The 18365-nt window shown below is 47.5% G+C and overlaps 1 protein-coding gene across 1 annotated transcript in view; it reads right to left on the reverse strand.

Moving 5' to 3' along the window:
- Positions 1-738: 738 nt before the first annotated feature.
- Positions 739-18365, reverse strand: part of LOC126282450 (uncharacterized) — a 162907-nt gene continuing 145280 nt past the window's right edge. Inside the window, exon 8 of the mRNA XM_049982106.1 lies at positions 739-1213. Within this exon, the coding sequence (XP_049838063.1) occupies positions 739-1213 (475 nt within the window). The remainder of the gene's footprint in view (positions 1214-18365) is intronic.

An 18365-nucleotide genomic window follows, 5' to 3' on the forward strand; every position in this document is an offset into this window, starting at 1 on the left:
TTGCGCGAAAGTGGTAGGGAGACACGACTTAGGACAAACAGTCACCACCAGAATGTTAGAAGTAAAGCAGTGCTTGATTAGAGACTGCACCATCTTTGTATTTATTTGTTCTGGGTGAATGTATGTATAATGCTACTCAGGCAGAGAAACTCTACCGAAAGCGATGGCCTGACAAGAAAACAGTATTGCAGTTACTGTTCTGATAAGTTATATTCTCCGTGGATGAGTAGCATTTCTAGTCTCTCTTCACTGGTGTACATTGTACTTAGGGAAACCTTCAAGTGAAAAGGTTGACTGAATTAAAATTGTGCGTTTTCCTCGTTTTCCCCATTTGTTTACTGTCAACTATAGCAACTGGAGGACTTACGTTGTCCCAGGTTATTTGCGCTGTGTGCTACTAGAGGAGAGAGTCAGTCAGTTTTGTGTTACGTTTTTAGTAACGTCATATTGATGTGAATGCTACGCTGTGATACGTTTTTTCCTAAAAATTCCCTAAAAAACGCGCTCAGAGCGTCGTTGCGCGAAAGTGGTAGGGAGACATGACTTAGAACAAACAGACACCACACAGAATGTTAGAACACGTCCTCGGAGTGAGGGGGCGTAATATCGTCGCATTGAAGAGAGGTCGGGTCTTGTAGCCAGAGGAGTGGGAATAGTACGGTGCACCAGGATCTCGAACAAAACGTACTTGTTTTCAGAAAAAAAGGGTCGCATTACTTATTGAACGCCCTTCGTATATTACGGCACAGCCCGCCAACAGAGCTGGAACGCGGCGGTAGGGCACGTTAAGCGAGGCGGCAGGGCTGACCTGGAGAGGCGGCGGTGAAGCCTGGAGACGGGGGCGCCTCGCAGCGCCGTGGCGGCCAGCACGGTGGCCACGAGGGCGGCGGACAGCGCGGCGGCGCGCGCGCCCTCCGACAGCAGCGCCGGGGGCGGCGCCGACGCGGGGGCGGTGGAGGCGGGCTGGAGGCGCAGCGCGCAGGCGGCGCCGGCCGCGCACAGCAGCGGCAGGCCGGCCCACAGGCCGCGCGCCGCGCCGCCGCCGCAGCAGCACCAGCGGCCGCCCCCGCGCAGGGGCACCGGCAGCCGCGGCGCGCTCGACGAGGAGGTGGGGGCGGCGGGGGCGGCGGGGGCGGCCGCGTCCAGCGCGGAACCCGCGGGCCGGCGAGGCGCGGGACGGGCGCTCGCGTACGTCGTCAGCGCCGCCACCACGCTGCGGGCCACAGCGCGAACGTCAGCATTAAGCTACATACGTACGTGTGGAAAATCTGAGATAGACTGCTGCTCACCATACACTGGAGAAAACAGTCTCAGACAGACACAACGAAAAGCTACTGAACACGCAAGCTTTCGGCCAGGCCTTCTTCTGCAATGACAACACCCCCCCCCCCCCCCCCCCACACACACACACACACACTCACTGCAATATTACAATAACATCGATGGGCAGTGGCAGACGACATCATAGAATAATGCAAAGATTATATTTTGCACATGTTGATTATTTTCGCAGGAAATCAGTAATCTTACATAGTGCATCCGTGCGCCATATGTCTTATAAGAATTTTCCGTAGAATTAAAATACAATAAATGATGAGTAACTGAAACCCTCAGCTGCCGACAGGTGTTGTTGATATACCTCGATGTGGACAGCTGAAAATGTGTGCCCCGACGCCGGGCGGAGTGGCTGAGCGGTTCTAGGCGCTACAGTCTGGAACCGCGCGAACGCTGCGGTCGCAGGTTCGAACCCTGCCTCGGGCATGGATGTGTGTGATGTCCTTAGGTTAGTTAGGTTTAAGTAGTTCTAAGTTCTAGGGGACTCATCACCTCAGAAGTTAAGTCCCATAGTGCTCAGAGCCATATGAACCATTTTGTGCCCCGACCGGGACTCGAACCTGGGATCTCCTGCTGATATGGCAGACGCTCTATCCTCACATTCCCAACTGTCCACACTTCTACATATGAAATGTACCTTATAGACATTTGCCCATTCACTCATTACTCGCGCACGCTTTGGCGATTCCCGTAAGAGTTTGGGCAAAGCGTGCGCCAGTAATGAGTGAATGGGCAAATGTCTATAAGGTACATTTCATATGTAGAATTGTGGACAGTTGGGAATGTGAGCCTCACGGGAAACGTGCAAGGGATAAGTCCCTGCAGTCGCGCTATTCATCTGCGTCCTCGGTAGCTCAGATGGATAGAGCGTCTGCCATGTAAGCAGGAGATCCCGGGTTCGAGTCCCAGTTGTGGCACACATATTCAGCTGTCCACATCGAGGTATATCAACAACACCTGTCGGCAGGTGAGGGTTTCAGTTACTCGTCATTTATTGCAGGGAAAAGCTGCACAGTCATCAACAGTACTCTGTTCTTTTGAGAACAGTTACTGTCTTCATATATAAAATACAATAGCTATAATTGCTCAAGAACAGCGACATTTACCATAGAAAACAGTTCAAAAATCCCAGAATGTCGGAAAGTTTTATAGATCTGTGTTATTTTGGACGGACTACTTTGTGTGTCGGAATGTGGCGGAAGCAGTGCAAGTGGTGAGGGGCGAAACTCGTGTTGCTTGTGGTCTTTGCCATTGCAACAGAGTGAGAGTGTGGATGTGACCACTTAATTGGAACAAAGGAATGTGTTTTAACACACACACAGTCATGCAAAATGCAGCTTACACACGTATGACTGATGTCTCTGGCTGGCGAGACCAGACTGCGAGCAACTACGCATGACGGGAGAAGCAGGCTGGGTGGTGGGAGTAAGCAGGAGGCTGGGGTGGAGAGGGTCAGGCAGAGCAGAGTAGAGGTGTGGGGCAGTAAAGTGCTGCTTGAGGGAACAGACAGGGACGAGGTGCAGATAGAGTAGGACAGGCAGGCGCAGTCAGGAGGTTAGACAGAGGGCGGCACGGGTGCGGAAAAGGAGAAAAGTAAAAAGACTGTGGATGTGCTTGTGGAACAGAAAGCTGCGAAGTGGCAACAGGGAGGGGATAAGTGGGCGAAGGACAATAACTAGCGAAGGTTGAGGCCGGGAGGGTTACGGGAAAGTACGATAAATTGCAGCGAGAGTTCCCTCCTTCCACCCAGGTTGCTTCTTCCATCATGCGCAGCCGCTCACAATCCGGCCTCGTGTGTTGTGTGTGTGTGTGTGTGTGTGTGTGTGTGTGTGTGCGTGTATGTGTGTGTCTGTGTGTGTGTTGTTTATTTCACAATAATGCCTTCTGGCCGAAAGCTTACGTGTCTAGTAGTCTTTTTGTTGTGCCTGTTTGCGACTTAGTTTCTCCGCTGTATGGTGATATGGTGAATAGCAGTCTATCTTTTTCATAATGTTGTCATACATACATACATACATACTCCACAAGCCATCAGTTGTCATTCCCTTTCCAGATCCACTCGCAACTTGAGTGAGGGAAAGACTATTATTATCTATATCTATTACATCTAAGTTCGGAGTAGGTATTAAAATCCATGGAGAAGAAATAAAAACTTTGAGGTTTGCCGATGACATTGTAATTCTGTCAGAGACAGCAAAGGACTTGGAAGAGCAGTTGAACGGAATGGACAGTGTCTTGAAAGGAGGATGTTAGATGAACATCAACAAAAGCAAAACGAGGATAATGGATGTAGTCGAATTAAGTCGGGTGATGCCGAGGGAATTAGATTAGGAAATGAGACACTTAAAGTAGCAAAGGAGTTTTGCTATTTGGGGAGCAAAATAACTGATGATGGTCGAAGTAGAGAGGATATAAAATGTAGACTGGTAATGGGAAGGAAACCGTTTCTGAAGAAGAGAAATTCGAGTATTGATTTAAGTGTCAGGAAGTCGTTTCTGAAAGTATTTGTATGGAGTGTAGCCATGTATGGAAGTGAAACATGGACGATAAATAGTTTAGACAAGAAGAGAATATAAGCTTTCGAAATGTGGTGCTACAGAAGAAAGCTGAAGATTAGATAGGTAGAGCACATAACTAATGAGGAGGTGTTGGATAGGATTGGGGAGAAGAGGAGTTTGTGGCACAACTTGACCAGAAGAAGGGATCGGTTGGTAGGAGATGTTCTGAGGCATCAAGGGATCACCAATTTAGTATTGGAGGGCAGCATGGAGGGTAAAAATCGAAGAGGGAGACCAAGATATGAATACACTAAGCAGATTCCGAAGGATGTAGGCTGCAGTAGGTACTGGGAGATTAAGAAGCTTGCACAGGATAGAGTAGCATGGAGAGCTGCATCAAACCAGTCTCAAGACTGAAGACCACAACAACAACAACAACATACTTCTGTATGAGATGTAATTTCTCTCATCTTATCTTTGTGGTCCTAGTGCGAGATACATGTTGGTGGCAATACGATCGTTCTGCACTGTGTCACAGATGCTGATTCTCTGAATTTTATCTATAGCAGAATGGCTATGATGCAAAGACAACAGTGGATAAAACTAACAACAAAATACACAAACAGAAACAAATAATAAAGAAACACACACACACACACACACACACACACACACACACACACACACACACACAACAGATCATAAGACACTAACCCACAAATGACGCATAATGACGTAAAACTAAGTCAAACAGAAGGTGGGCATCTTACTGAAGAGAAAATGACTCAACATTGCGTACCAGATTAACAATACAATACAGAACAAACTTGGCATACAAACCACCAGCAATGAAAAGTATAGCCAATCGTGTACTACCAGTAAACTTGTAATTGCTGTGAATCTGTATATGTGGGCCATACATGCAGGAATTTTAGAACCAGACGTAGAGGACATCTCAGAGCACTTAAAAGGAATAGTTTCCACTCAATATTTGCTGATCTAAGAGCTCAGAATCACCAGCCATCAAAACGTTCTCTCTCTGTACCTGCCTCTTCTCTCTCTCTCTCTCTCACTGAACGCGCGCGCTAAACACCCCAAACGTCAATAATAGTTTGAGATCGCGCACCACTCTTAAAAATAAAAAAATCAGATGCATTTGTAACTGCAAGAAATGACAACAGAAAATGAAACAAGTGCTTTAAAGCGACATAAACAAGGGAAGCAAGAGCTCACCATTAAATAAACCGCAGGAAACACAGTATATAGCGTGTTACAAAGTGATTCTGTGTAATATGTGTGTTTTTCTCATAAGTGGACTACAAGAAAAGCTTAAGTTTTTACTCCAAGTCACCATTCTGTGCTTATATATTACAATAAGAAGAAATATTTTATATACAGACTCGCCATTGTTCTCAACAGAGTTTCGTGAAAAGAACGTGGTCCTTCCTGCAGGGATTTCCATACGAGTTCAAGTAGCATCTCCATAACACTCGCGTGTTGATCGAAGATACTGGTGACAAATCCAGTAGCACGACTCTGAATCGCTTCCACGTCTTCCTTTAGTCCGGCAGTGGAGCATGGGGTCGCACTCTATACGGAGTCTCAGTTATAGACAAGCTACACTTCACTAGAATTCTCTGAATAAACCGAAGCTGACCATTCCCCATCGCTTACGATCTCGTTCCATTTCATATCGCTTTGTAATGTTAAGCCCAGATATTTAATCGACGAGACTGTGCCCTCGGCACACCACTAATACTGTATTTGAATAATACAGGATATTTTTCCTATTAATCTGTATAACTCAACATTTTTCCACATTCAGAATAAGCCGCCATTCATGGCAGCGGACGGAAATTCCGCCCAAGTCGTCCTGTACCCTCCTCCAGCCATTCAGAAACGACGCTTTCTTTTCCACTACAGCGTCCTCAGCAAACAGTCGCAGGTTTACGGTCATCCATCAGTCAGATCGTTTGTGTACATAGAGAACAAAGCGGTCCTGACAATCTCCACAGGGGCATTCCTGACGATATCTTGAACGCTCGCCGTTCAGGACGAAGTATCCCGGTTCTGTTGATTAAAAAGTCTTCGAGATTATTCCGTATGCTCTGTCTGTCATGTGTGATTGTGTCAAAAGCTTTCCGAAATTCTAGGAGTATGGAATATGCTTGTTATCCTCCATCCATTTTTCTGCGGGGAAAGGTGAACTCAGTTTCACACCAGCAATGTTTTCTAAATTCACGTTGACAGCACTACTCACGCCGCGCTCAGCAAACTGCAATCGCACTTGTACAACGAAATCTGCCTTACTTTCCTGCTGCGTCCTCCTATGCGGTCGATGACATTCGGTCACTGAGCTTCACCAGATGTGGCGGCGGCGCCGCTCCCTGCTAAGGCTAGACAGTTTGCGTCAAGCACACGCCCAAAGTGCCCTTTGAAGACAGCCGTCCAATGCTCACATGTTGCCACAAGTACAAAGCCAACTATCCCTTAACAGTTCTTGAACTCATCGTGTCCATCTGACTAGTCGAGAGCCCAATCCAGCCCAACTCCCGCCATTCCTTTCCATAGACGAAGAAATAATCTGACTCGACACAATATCCCGTATAGCTTCCATGTTTTCCAACATCCTCACATACGCCAAGAAATTTCTGTAACTGCCCTATCCGTCTTCCACCTCCAGGTAACAACCACCAGCTCCCACAACTAGGCCCATTTTATCTTCTACCGCCTATCCGTCCTAACTCTATAAATTAAAGAGCCAAAGAAACTGCTACACCTGCCTAATGACGTGTATGGCCCCCGCGAGCACGCAGAACTCCCGCAGTACAACGTGGCATTGACTCGACTCATGTATGAAGTACTGCTGGAGAGAATTCACACAATCCTGCAGGGGTGTTCATAAATTCGTAAGCGTACGAGGGGGTGGAGATCTCTTTTTTGTACAGCACTTTGCAAGGTATCCCAGATATGCTGAATAATGTTCATATCTGGGGGGGGGGGGGGGGGGGGGGGTTTGGTGGCCAGCGGAAGGGTTTAAACTCAGAAGAGTGTTCCTGGAGACACTGTAGCAATTCTGAACAAGTGGGATGTCGCATTACCCTGCTGAAATTCCTCAAGTCCGTCGGAATGCACAATGGACACGAATGGATGCAGGTGGTCAGACAGAATGCTTACGTACCTGTCACCTGTCAGAGTCGTATGTAGACGTATCAGCGGTGTTACGTCACTCCATCTGAACACGCCCCACGCCATTACAGAGCCTCCATCGGCTTCAACAGTCCCCTGCTGACATGCAGGGTCCATGGATTATGACGTTGTCTCCATACCCGGACACGTCCGTCCGCTCGACACAATTTGAAATGAGACTCATCCGATCAGGCAACATGTTTCCAGTCAGCAACAGTCCCTGTCGGTGTGGACGACCTTAGGCGAGTCCTGAAGCTTTGTGTCGTGCAGTCATCAAGGGTACATGAGTGGGCTTTCGATGATGGTTCGCACGCTGACGCTTGTTCATTGGCCCAACACTGAAATCTGCAGCAATTTGTGGAAGGATTGCACTTCTGTCACTTTTAACGGTCCTCTTCAGTCGTCATTGATCCCATTCTTTCCGGCCGCAGCGACGTCTGAGATTTGATGTTTTATGGCATTCCTTATATTCACGGTACACTCGTGAAATGGTCGTACGGGAAAATCCCCACTTCAACCCTACCTCGGAGATGCAGTGTGTCCCATCGCTCGTGCGCCGACTATAACACCACGTTCAGACTCACTTAGCTGTTGATAACCTGCGATTGTAGCAGCAGTAACCGACCTAACAACTGCGCCAGACACTTGTTGTCTTATATAGGCGTTGCCTATCGCAGCGCCATATGCTGCCTGTTTACATATCTCTGTATTTGAATACGAATGCCTATACCAGTTTCTTTGGGGCTTCGGTGTATATTCACTCCTACATCCCACTTTCTCAGCTCTGATGACGCGGCAACAGAAATCATCTCCTTGCCCCTCCCCCTGTCGGATTCCTAACCATCTCTAGAATCCATACAGTCATGAATATCCTTCATTCACCTAATGCATCTAATGAAGATTGCAAACATCACTACTCAGCAACACCTCACCCACGTAATCATCTTGTGAATGTTGCACTAATCGCTCATTTTACAGATGTAAATATTTTGTATCAAAAGTTTCTTTAGAAGTTAACATGTAACAACAGTTTTGCAGAAGGAAATAAAGAAATAAATCCACTGAAGATAGCACAAAAAGTACTGAAACATGTCTGAGAACAACGCCATAAAGTGGTGTGTTGCATAAGGCAGAATTCCTCTCACAGCTTGACACCAACTCCTCATCCATTCGATTCTGTCCACACACACACACACACACACACAACCTTCTTCCAGGAGCGTCAGTCCTGCAGTCAATGTAGAACAACTTCTGTGAGGGCAGAGGATGAGGTACTGCCGGAAGAAAATCTTTGAGAATGGGTTGTGAGTCGTACTTGGATAGCTCAATCAGTAGAGCACTTTCCCCTGAAAAACAAAGGTTCCAGCTTCGAGCCTCGATCCTTTACACCGTTTCAATCTGCCAGGAAGTTTCAAATCACTGCGCGCTCCACTGCAAAGTGAAAATTCGTTTTGAAAATTTTTGAAAGGGTTTGTTGTACAAAAGTGTCTGTAAATTAGGTGTCTGCGAATAAAACTGGTACTAGAATGCAATTCGTTGGCAGTAGACCATTTTCATTTGGTCTCGTATCTAGGGTATCAGTTCTTCACTCGGGAAAAGAGCGTCGTTTTAAAGTTAAAGCCAAATATCCGTCTTGAGAAAAAAAGGCACCGTACTATACGAATAATAAATAACTGGCAGCTATCAATATTAGTAAATAGCAACCCGCAGATTTACGACATTTTTACAAGGGAACGGAGGAAATGCCAAACTTCGTGACTTTTCGTACAAACTGCCAATTTTCATGTATTTTCACTATTTTATTGGATGTGTTGATGAAAACTTAAACTCACTAACAAACGAATTTTGAATTTTATACAAGTTGTATGCAGAGAAAGGAACAGATATCTCTTTAGCAAGTAAATTTAACTTTTTATTCACTCTGTAATTTGTAATTTTGTATTGTGTTGTTTTCAAGTCGTTCAAATCTTGTAGTAACGGCACTGCATTGAAAATAATTTTCTAGCGTGTGTGACCTCATTGCTCTGCAGTTTACCCACCTGGGCAGAAGTTAGGTTCTTTCCTGGAAGTGGTGTACAGGAAGTTTCTGTACCGTGGCCGAATTAGAAATGAACCAACTACTGTGAAAAGTTACATAGTCAAAGTGCTAAGGAATACGTGTTTGAGACGTAACACGTTCTGCCAGCTACAAGCAATCTACATCTACATCCATACTTTCCAAACCACTGTGAAGATCATGGGAAAGCGTAACTGTTATTAAAGTCTTCTTCCCGTTCCATTCACTCATGAAGCGCGGAAACAGTGCCTGATTAAACTCCTCACTCTATTCCTGTCTTCGCGATCCCTACGGGAGCGACATGTAGGAGGTTATACTATACTATTCACCACTTAATGTCGGTTCTAGAAACTTAATAAATTGGTGTTCAAGGGGTAGCTTTCGTCTATGTTTAGGTGTTTTCTAATTCACTTCTTTCAGAATCTCCGTTACACTCTCCCATGGGTCAAACAAACGTGTGAACATTCGTGCTGCCCTTCTCTATATACGTTCAGTAGCCCCTTTGTGGTCCTGGTCCCACACATTTGAGCAATATTCCAAGATAGGTCGCACGAGTATTTCGTAAGCGATCTCCTTTGTAGACTGACTACATTTCCCACTATTCTAGGAATGAACCAAAGTGTGCCACGTGCTTTGCCTTCACAATATATATAAATGACCTAGTAGATAGTGTCGGAAGTTCCATGCGGCTTTTCGCGGATGATGCTGCAGTATACAGAGAAATTGCAGCATTAGAAAATTGTAGCGAAATGCAGGAAGATCTGCAGCGGATAGGCACTTGGTGCAGGGAGTGGCAACTGACCTTAACATAGACAAATGTAATGTATTACGAATACATAGAAAGAAGGATCCTTTATTGTATGATTATATGACAGCGTAACAAACACTGGTAGCAGTTACTTCTGTAAAATATCTGGGAGTATGCGTGCGGAACGATTTGAAGTGGAATGATCATATCAAATTAATTGTTGGTAAGGCGGGTACCAGGTTGAGATTCATTGGGAGAGTCCTTAGAAAATGTAGTCCATCAACAAAGGAGGTGGCTTACAAAACACTCGTTCGACCTATACTTGAGTATTGCTCATCAGTGTGGGATCCGTACCAGATCTGGTTGACGGAGGAGATAGAGAAGATCCAAAGAAGAGCGGCGCGTTTCGTCACAGGGCTATTTGGAAACCGTGATAGCGTTACGGAGATGTTTAACAAACTCAAGTGGCAGACTCTGCAAGAGAGGCGCTCTGCATAGCGGTGTAGCTTGCTCGCCAGGTTTCGAGAGGGTGCGTTTCTGGATGAGGTATCGAATATATTTCTTCCCCCTACTTATACCTCCCGAGGGGATCACGAATGTAAAATTAAAGAGATTCGAGCGCGCACGGAGGCTTTCAGGCAGTCGTTCTTCCCGCGAACCATACGCTACTGGAACAGGAAAGGGAGGTAATGACAGTGGCATATAAAGTGCCCTCGGCCACACACGGTTGGGTGGCTTGCGGAGTATAAATGTAGATGTAGATACCGGTACAAACTGTTACACCCAGGTACTTGTATCATTTGACCGATTCCAACTGCGACTCATTAATATCGTAGTCGTAATATGCTATGTTCATCGTTTTGCGGAGTGAAAATTTTTACATTTATGAACATTTAAAACAAGTTTTCTAGCTATGCATCACTTTGAAATCTTACGAAGATCTGACCGAATGTTTGTGTACCTTTTCCAGACATTATTTCATTATAGGTAACCGAATCATCTGCGGAAATTTTGTTATTACTACATACATTGAAAATAGATTTGAATCACCTCGGTTCCGAGAGTTCCGTCATTGTACAGAAAATTGGAATAGAGATCAACATAAACATCATTTCCGTCCTTTTTATTACTCATGAAAACCACACATTGCATGTTGTACCGCCAAACAGCTGGCCACTCTAGTCGAACGATGTCGTTATCCTGAAAGAAGTCATTCACAAGATGTGCACAATGGGATCGCGAATTATCGTCCATGAAGACGAATGCCTCGCCAATATGCTGCCCATGTAGCTGCACTATCGGTCGGAGGATGGCATTCATGTATCGTATAGCCGTTACGGCGCCTTCCATCACCACCAGCCCCAGATAATGCCACACCAAAACGGCAGGGAACCTTCATCTTGCTGCACTTGCTGGACAGTGTGTCTAAGTCGTTCAGCCTAACCGGGTTCTCTCCAAACACGTCTCCGACGACTGTGTGGTTGAAGACATACGCGTCATTCATCGGTGAAGAGAACGTGATGCCAATCATGTGCGGTCCATTCGGCATGTTGTTGGGTCCATCTGTACCGCGCTGCATCGTGTGGTTGCAAAGATGGACCTCACCATGGATGTCGGTTCGAAGTTGCGCATCATGGAGCCTATTGCGCACCGTTTGAGTCGTAACACGACGTCCTGTGGCTGCACGAAACGCATTATTCAACATGGCGTTGCTGTCAGGGTTCCTCCGAGCCATAATCCGTAGGTAGCGGTCATCTACCGCAGTAGTAGCCCTTGGGCGGCCTGAGCGAAACATGTCATCGGCAGTTCCTGTCTCTCTCTGTATCTCCTCCATGTCCGAACAACATCACTTTGGTTCACTCCGAGACGCCAGGGCAGTTCCCTTGTTGAGAGTCCTTCCTGGCACAAAGTAACAATGCGGACGCGATCGAACCGCGGTATTGACCGTCTAGGCATGGTTGAACTACAGACAACACGAGCCGTGTACCTCATTTCTGGTGAAATGACTGGAACTGATCGGCTGTCGGATCCTCTCCGTCTAATAGGTGCTGCTCATGCATGGTTGTTTACATCTTTGGGCGGGTTTAGTGACATCTCTGAACAGTCAAAGGGACTGTGTCTGTCATACAATATCCACAGTCAACGTCTATTTTCAGGATTTCTGGGAACCGGGGTGATGCAAAAGTTTTTTTGATGTGTGTATTAATATCGTGTGCAAGGTCGTTCATATAGGCATATTATAAGCATGGGTTCCAACACTTCCGTGGGCAGGCCCGAAGTTACTTCTATGTCTGTCGATGACTCTTTGTTCAAGGTAACATTCTGCGTCCTTCCGAGCAAGGAATCCTCAATTGTTTCAAAACCTCGACTTGATACCCGATAGTATTTTCGATAATAAGTGTATGTGTAGTTCAGAGCGAAATACTTCTCGGAAGCGAAGAACTACCGCATCGACCTGCTCGCCTTGATCCATGTGTTTCACGATGTCATGTGAGAAAAGCACGAGCTGGTTTTCGCATGATCGATGTTTTCCGAATCTAAGCAGGATGGCAGCCTGTTCGAGATACCTCATTACATTTGAGCTCGGAGTATGTTCTAAGATTCCACATCAGATGGATGTCCAGGCTGCTGGAGGGCAGATTTGTGCCTCAGTTCTGCTGCAGACTTTCTTCCGACCACTGCTTCACGAAGTGCAAATGAACTGAACAACTGCATCTCTAAACAGTTAGTCGTTTTGACGAATTCCAAAACAAATTCAGTTATGCGATAAAAGCTTCTTGAACTGTCGTGGGAATGAACGTTTGCAGCAAGTAAGCGGCAGAAGACGTGATTTAAGCACAAAAGCAAATTTAACTGGGGCGGAAGGGACTAGTTGACAAGGGGAGTTCAAATGGATCAAATGGCTCTGAGCACTATGGGACTTAACATCTGAGGTCATGAGTCCCCTAGAACTTAGAACTACTTAAACCTAACTAACCTAAGGGCATGACACACATCCAAGCCCGAGGCGGGATTCGAACCTGCGACCGTAGCAGTCGCGCGGTTCCGGACTGAAGGGCCTAGAACCGCTCGGCCGGCAGAAGGGGAATCACTGTGTGACTGATACAGGTAGACAACAGAAGAAGAGAGATAAAATAGTGTTCTCAGCTTTATAAAACCACTTTGGTCCTAGAATATTTAAGGAACTGTGCAGATTAAGGAACAGAGCGCTCGCTTTGCCTGGTTACAAAGTAACAGCAGACGTTGTGATAATACATCGCACCAAAAGTAATGAGCAAGGCGGCGGACGTGACAGTTCCTTGCACAGCACCGTCTGCTTTCAGCGTCCATTATGATGAAACCCCAGCACATTTGTGTGACGGGCATTACTCCAGTTACCAACAGAGGTTATGTTACGGTTCGGAGCAGTGACACATTTCACGGTATGACAGACTCTCACCGTGGTCCAGAGAGGTATACTAAGCTATCGAGCAAGTTTCCCTCGAATATACCGGATGATCAAAAAGTCTATATAAATTTGAAAACTGAATAAATCACGGAATAATGTAGATAGAGAGGTACAAATTGACACACATGCTTGGAATGACATGGGGTTTCATTAGAACCAAAAAAATACAAACGTTCAAAAAATGTCCGACAGATGGCGCTTCATCTGATCAGAATAGCAATAACTAGCATAACAAAGTAAGACAAAGCAAAGAAGATGTTCTTTACAGGAAATGCTCAATATGTCCACCATCATTCCTCAACAACAACAACAGCTATAGTCGAGGAATAATGTTGTGAACAGCATTGTAAAGCATGTCCGTAGTAATGGTGAGACATTGGCGTCGCATGTTGCCTTTCAGCATCCCTAGAGATGTCGGTCGACCACGATACATTTGCGACTTCAGGTAACCTCAAAGCCAGTAATCGCACGGACTGAGGTCTGGGGACCTGGAAGGCCAAGCACGACGAAAGTGGCGGCCGAGCACACGATCATCACCAAAAGACGCGCGCAAGAGATCTTTCGCGCGTCTAGCAATATGGGGTGTTTTTTTTTTGTTCTAATGAAACCTCATGTCATTCCAAGCATGTGTGTCAATTTTTACCTCTCTATCTACATTATTCCGTGGTTTAATTAATTTTTCAAATTTATACTGATTTTTTGATCACCCAGTAATTCAAAGCGATGCGTCACTGTAAATGAAATATAAATTAAAAAAGACAAATTAAAACGTACACTGCCTGACATAAAAAGTGAAGCACTCAGAATATCTGGTTGCGTGTCACAGTCACTTCACACAACCGACGGGTGTGTACATTATTAGAGTTACGATCGTGTGCGATTGGTGGAACGGCGAGCAGAGTGCACTAGTGTTGTTCGTGTTTAGTGTCGTTACCAGGCCTGGTAGGGGACAGAACAGGGGTGAAGAGTGTGATATGTCGAATGATCATTGTGAACGACACGGTGATGCTGCGTACACCTGTGAGACAGCGTTGTCAGCACCTGGCAGAATTTGGAAGGGTGGGTCTCTGTTTGGGTGGATATTCGACTCGTTCAGTATCTAGATATGCGAGGACGGTGGCCTATGTTGGAATGCATGGGAACGTGAGGGCAGCCACATATGTCGTCAAGATCCCAGTCGAGCATATCTAATTACCAGAACGGAGGATCGCCATATTGTATGCCAGGCACATCGTAACCTCTTCACATCTGCAGCTGCCGTCCGAGAACAAGCAACGGATTCCCTGCAACATCCCGCACTAGCAGCAGAGCAGCAAGGGAGCCACCGTCTCGTGCGCAGCCGGCCGAGTGGCCGAGCGCTTCCAGGCGCTACAGTCTGGAACCTCTTGACCGCTACGGTCGCAGGTTCGAATCCTGCCTCGGGCATGGATGTGTGTGATGTCCTTAGGTTAGTTAGGTTTAACTAGTTCTAAGTTCTAGGCGACTGATGACCTCAGAAGTTAATTCGCATAGTGCTCAAGAGCCATTTGAACCAATCCTCAAGCGCAGGCTGCCGTCAACACCACGACAAGAGTGTCGGGTATCTGGAGTGATGCCGCGGCCAGGAAGCACGGACTGCTGACGAATGGCGTCGCACTGTGTTCAGCGACGAATGACAGTTCCACACTACCCGTACGACAAACGTCGACGAATAGGGCTGCGACTTGGGGAGAGGTCAGTTCTTCAAGTGGTTCGGACGGCACAGTTGTGTTATTCTTGGAGTCGTGGTGCGGGGAGCCATTGGGTACGAGTTCTGGTTACTGCTGGTAGACATTGCGGAAACTCTGATAATACAGTGGTACGTCACGCACATCCCGCGTCCTCGTGTGGTACTTCTCCTGGGACAGTTCGTCAGTAGCACAACGCTTGTGCAGACATGGCACGTGTTTCTGTGAGCTATCTGCACGATGGTGAGGCATTCCCGAATCCAGCTTAATTCCCAAATCTGGGTGGAAGCAGCTCGGACGTCGACACTGTCCTAATGCCGGTATCCAGGATATCGAGGGCCATATACACTCCTGGAAATGGAAAAAAGAACACATTGACACCGGTGTGTCAGACCCACCATACTTGCTCCGGACATTGCGAGAGGGCTGTACAAGCAATGATCACACGCACGGCACAGCGGACACACCAGGAAACACGGTGTTGGCCGTCGAATGGCGCTAGCTGCGCAGCATTTGTGCACCGCCGCCGTCAGTGTCAGCCAGTTTGCCGTGGCATACGGAGCTCCATCGCAGTCTGTAACACTGGTAGCATGCCGCGACAGCGTGGACGTGAACCGTATGTGCAGTTGACGGACTTTGAGCGAGGGCGTATAGTGGACATGCGGGAGGCTGGGTGGACGTACCGCCGAATTGCTCAACACGTGGGGCGTGAGGTCTCCACAGTACATCGATGTTGTCGCCAGTGGTCGGCGGAACGTGCACGTGCCCGTCGACCTGGGACCGGACCGCAGCGACGCACGGATGCACGCCAAGACCGTAGGATCCTACGCAGTGCCGTAGGGGACCGCACCGCCACTTCCCAGCAAATTAGGGACACTGTTGCTCCTGGGGTATCGGCGAGGACCATTCGCAACCGTCTCCATGAAGCTGGGCTACGGTCCCGCACACCGTTAGGCCGTCTTCCGCTCACGCCCCAACATCGTGCAGCCCGCCTCCAGTGGTGTCGCGACAGGCGTGAATGGAGGGACGAATGGAGACGTGTCGTCTTCAGCGATGAGAGTCGCTTCTGCCTTGGTGCCAATGATGGTCGTATGCGTGTTTGGCGCCGTGCAGGTGAGCGCCACAATCAGGACTGCATACGACCGAGGCACACAGGGCCAACACCCGGCATCATGGTGTGGCGAGCGATCTCCTACACTGGCCGTACACCTCTGGTGATCGTCGAGGGGACACTGAATAGTGCACGGTACATCCAAACCGTCATCGAACCCACCGTTCTACCATTCCTAGAGCGGCAAGGCAACTTGCTGTTCCAACAGGACAATGCACGTAACGCATGTATCCCGTGCCACCCAACGTGCTCTAGAAGTTGTAAGTCAACTACCCTGGCCAGCAAGATCTCCGGATCTGTCCCCCAGTGAGCATGTTTGGGACTGGATGAAGCGTCGTCTCACGCGGTCTGCACGTCCAGCACGAACGCTGGTCCAACTGAGGCGCCAGGTGGAAATGGCATGGCAAGCCGTTCCACAGGACTACATCCAGCATCTCTACGATCGTCTCCATGGGAGAATAGCAGCCTGCATTGCTGCGAAAGGTGGATATACACTGTACTAGTGCCGACATTGTGCATGCTCTGTTGCCTGTGTCTATGTGCCTGTGGTTCTGTCAGTGTGATCATGTGATGTATCTGACCCCAGGAATGTGTCAATAAAGTTTCCCCTTCCTGGGACAATGAATTCACGGTGTTCTTATTTCAATTTCCAGGAGTGTACGTCAGTTATGGGCCAGCTTGCCTGAGGAGAGGATACGACGGCCAGCTTGCCTGAGGAGAGGATACGACGGCTTTGTGCAACCTTCCCAACGGAATGAGTGCACGTATTCAGGGGAGAGGGTGTGCAACGTGTGATAAGTGGGCTCCGACTGTCAAGTTCTCTTTAAATCTGATTCGATATTGTAATCACTGAAACAACGTCACATACGGCCTCAAGGACCGATGCTTTATTTAGTTTCGTCCTCCGCTTCTGGTTGCTTCACCTTATTTGTCCAGGCCGTATTTGAAGGTGGATACAGTGTTCAAACGTTTGTACGCTCTAAGACAAAACCAAGAAGGAACGACGCACCACAATGGAGTTGCTCAAATTGGTCACAAAGTGGTATTCACACAGCAATCGACGGGAAATGCAAAATTGCAAACTTCGGCGACGGATTGACGAATGTGTAGCGCTGCAGTGCAATTTCATCGCGCAGTTGGCAAGGATAGTAAACAGCGGACATGCCGATACCAGAGCACAAAGTCTTTGAGAATCTCATTGCGATTACTCAGGTGGACAGCAATATGCTTCGCAGACAGCCGCTCGAAGAATATAAGCAGATGTCAGGAATTGAAGGAGGCAGTTGGGCTCAAAGAAGCCGGTCGGAGTAATCGGCAGTCCGCTCGACATTGGAGCGATGCTACCATTCGAAGACGTCCGGTGAAACGTGGCCGAACGCAGCGTCAAGAAGGATGCGGTCAGCCTGGAGTGACAACGGAACGGTAGGACCGAGTAATGGTCATAATTGATGAGATGTGCAACTGGTGCTTGAGTGACGACAGGGACCATTGGTTAACAGGCGGTGACTGAGCTCGAGGCTTCCATACCGCCGACTACCGTTGACCTCTGTACACCGACGAGCCCCACTGAAGTGGTCCGGCACATTCGGCCTGGAATTTCATTGACTGGCATAGAGTTGTCTTCAGCGACGATTCCAATCTCGAACTGAGCCCCGGTGACCAGCAAAGACCGCATATAGGACGCTGCTGCGACCTATTTTTGCATACTGCTCCAGTGTTTGGGATCTGTACCAGGAGGGGATCGAAGCTACTCACAGGAGGGCTGCTAGATTTGTTACCGGCAGGTTCAAACAACACGAAAGTGTACGGGAGATACTTCGGGAACTCGAGTCGGAATCCCAGGAGGGAAGGCGATGATCTTTTCGAAGAACACTATTCGGAAAATTTAGAGAACAGGCATTTGGAACTGACTGCCGAATGATTCTAACGCCGTCAACATACGTTGCGCTTAAGAACCGTGGACATAATATACGAGAAATAGGAATCGTACCTAAGCGCGTAGGCAATCGTTTCTCCCTCGATCTGTTATGTGGACATGTGTCCAGAAACGCTTACTTTCCATGTTAGAGCTCATTTTATTACTTCTCTTCAAATCACATTAATCATGGAATGGAAACACACAGCAACAGAACGTACCAGCGTGACTTCAAACACTTTGTTACAGAAAATGTTCAAAATGTCCTCCGTTAGCGAGGATACATGCATCCACCCTCCGTCGCATGGAATCCCTGATGCGCTGATGCAGCCCTGGAGAATGTCGTATTGTATCACAGCCGT

Source organism: Schistocerca gregaria, chromosome 7 (assembly GCF_023897955.1).
Source record: "Schistocerca gregaria isolate iqSchGreg1 chromosome 7, iqSchGreg1.2, whole genome shotgun sequence".
Classification (NCBI taxonomy): Eukaryota; Metazoa; Arthropoda; class Insecta; order Orthoptera; family Acrididae; genus Schistocerca; species Schistocerca gregaria.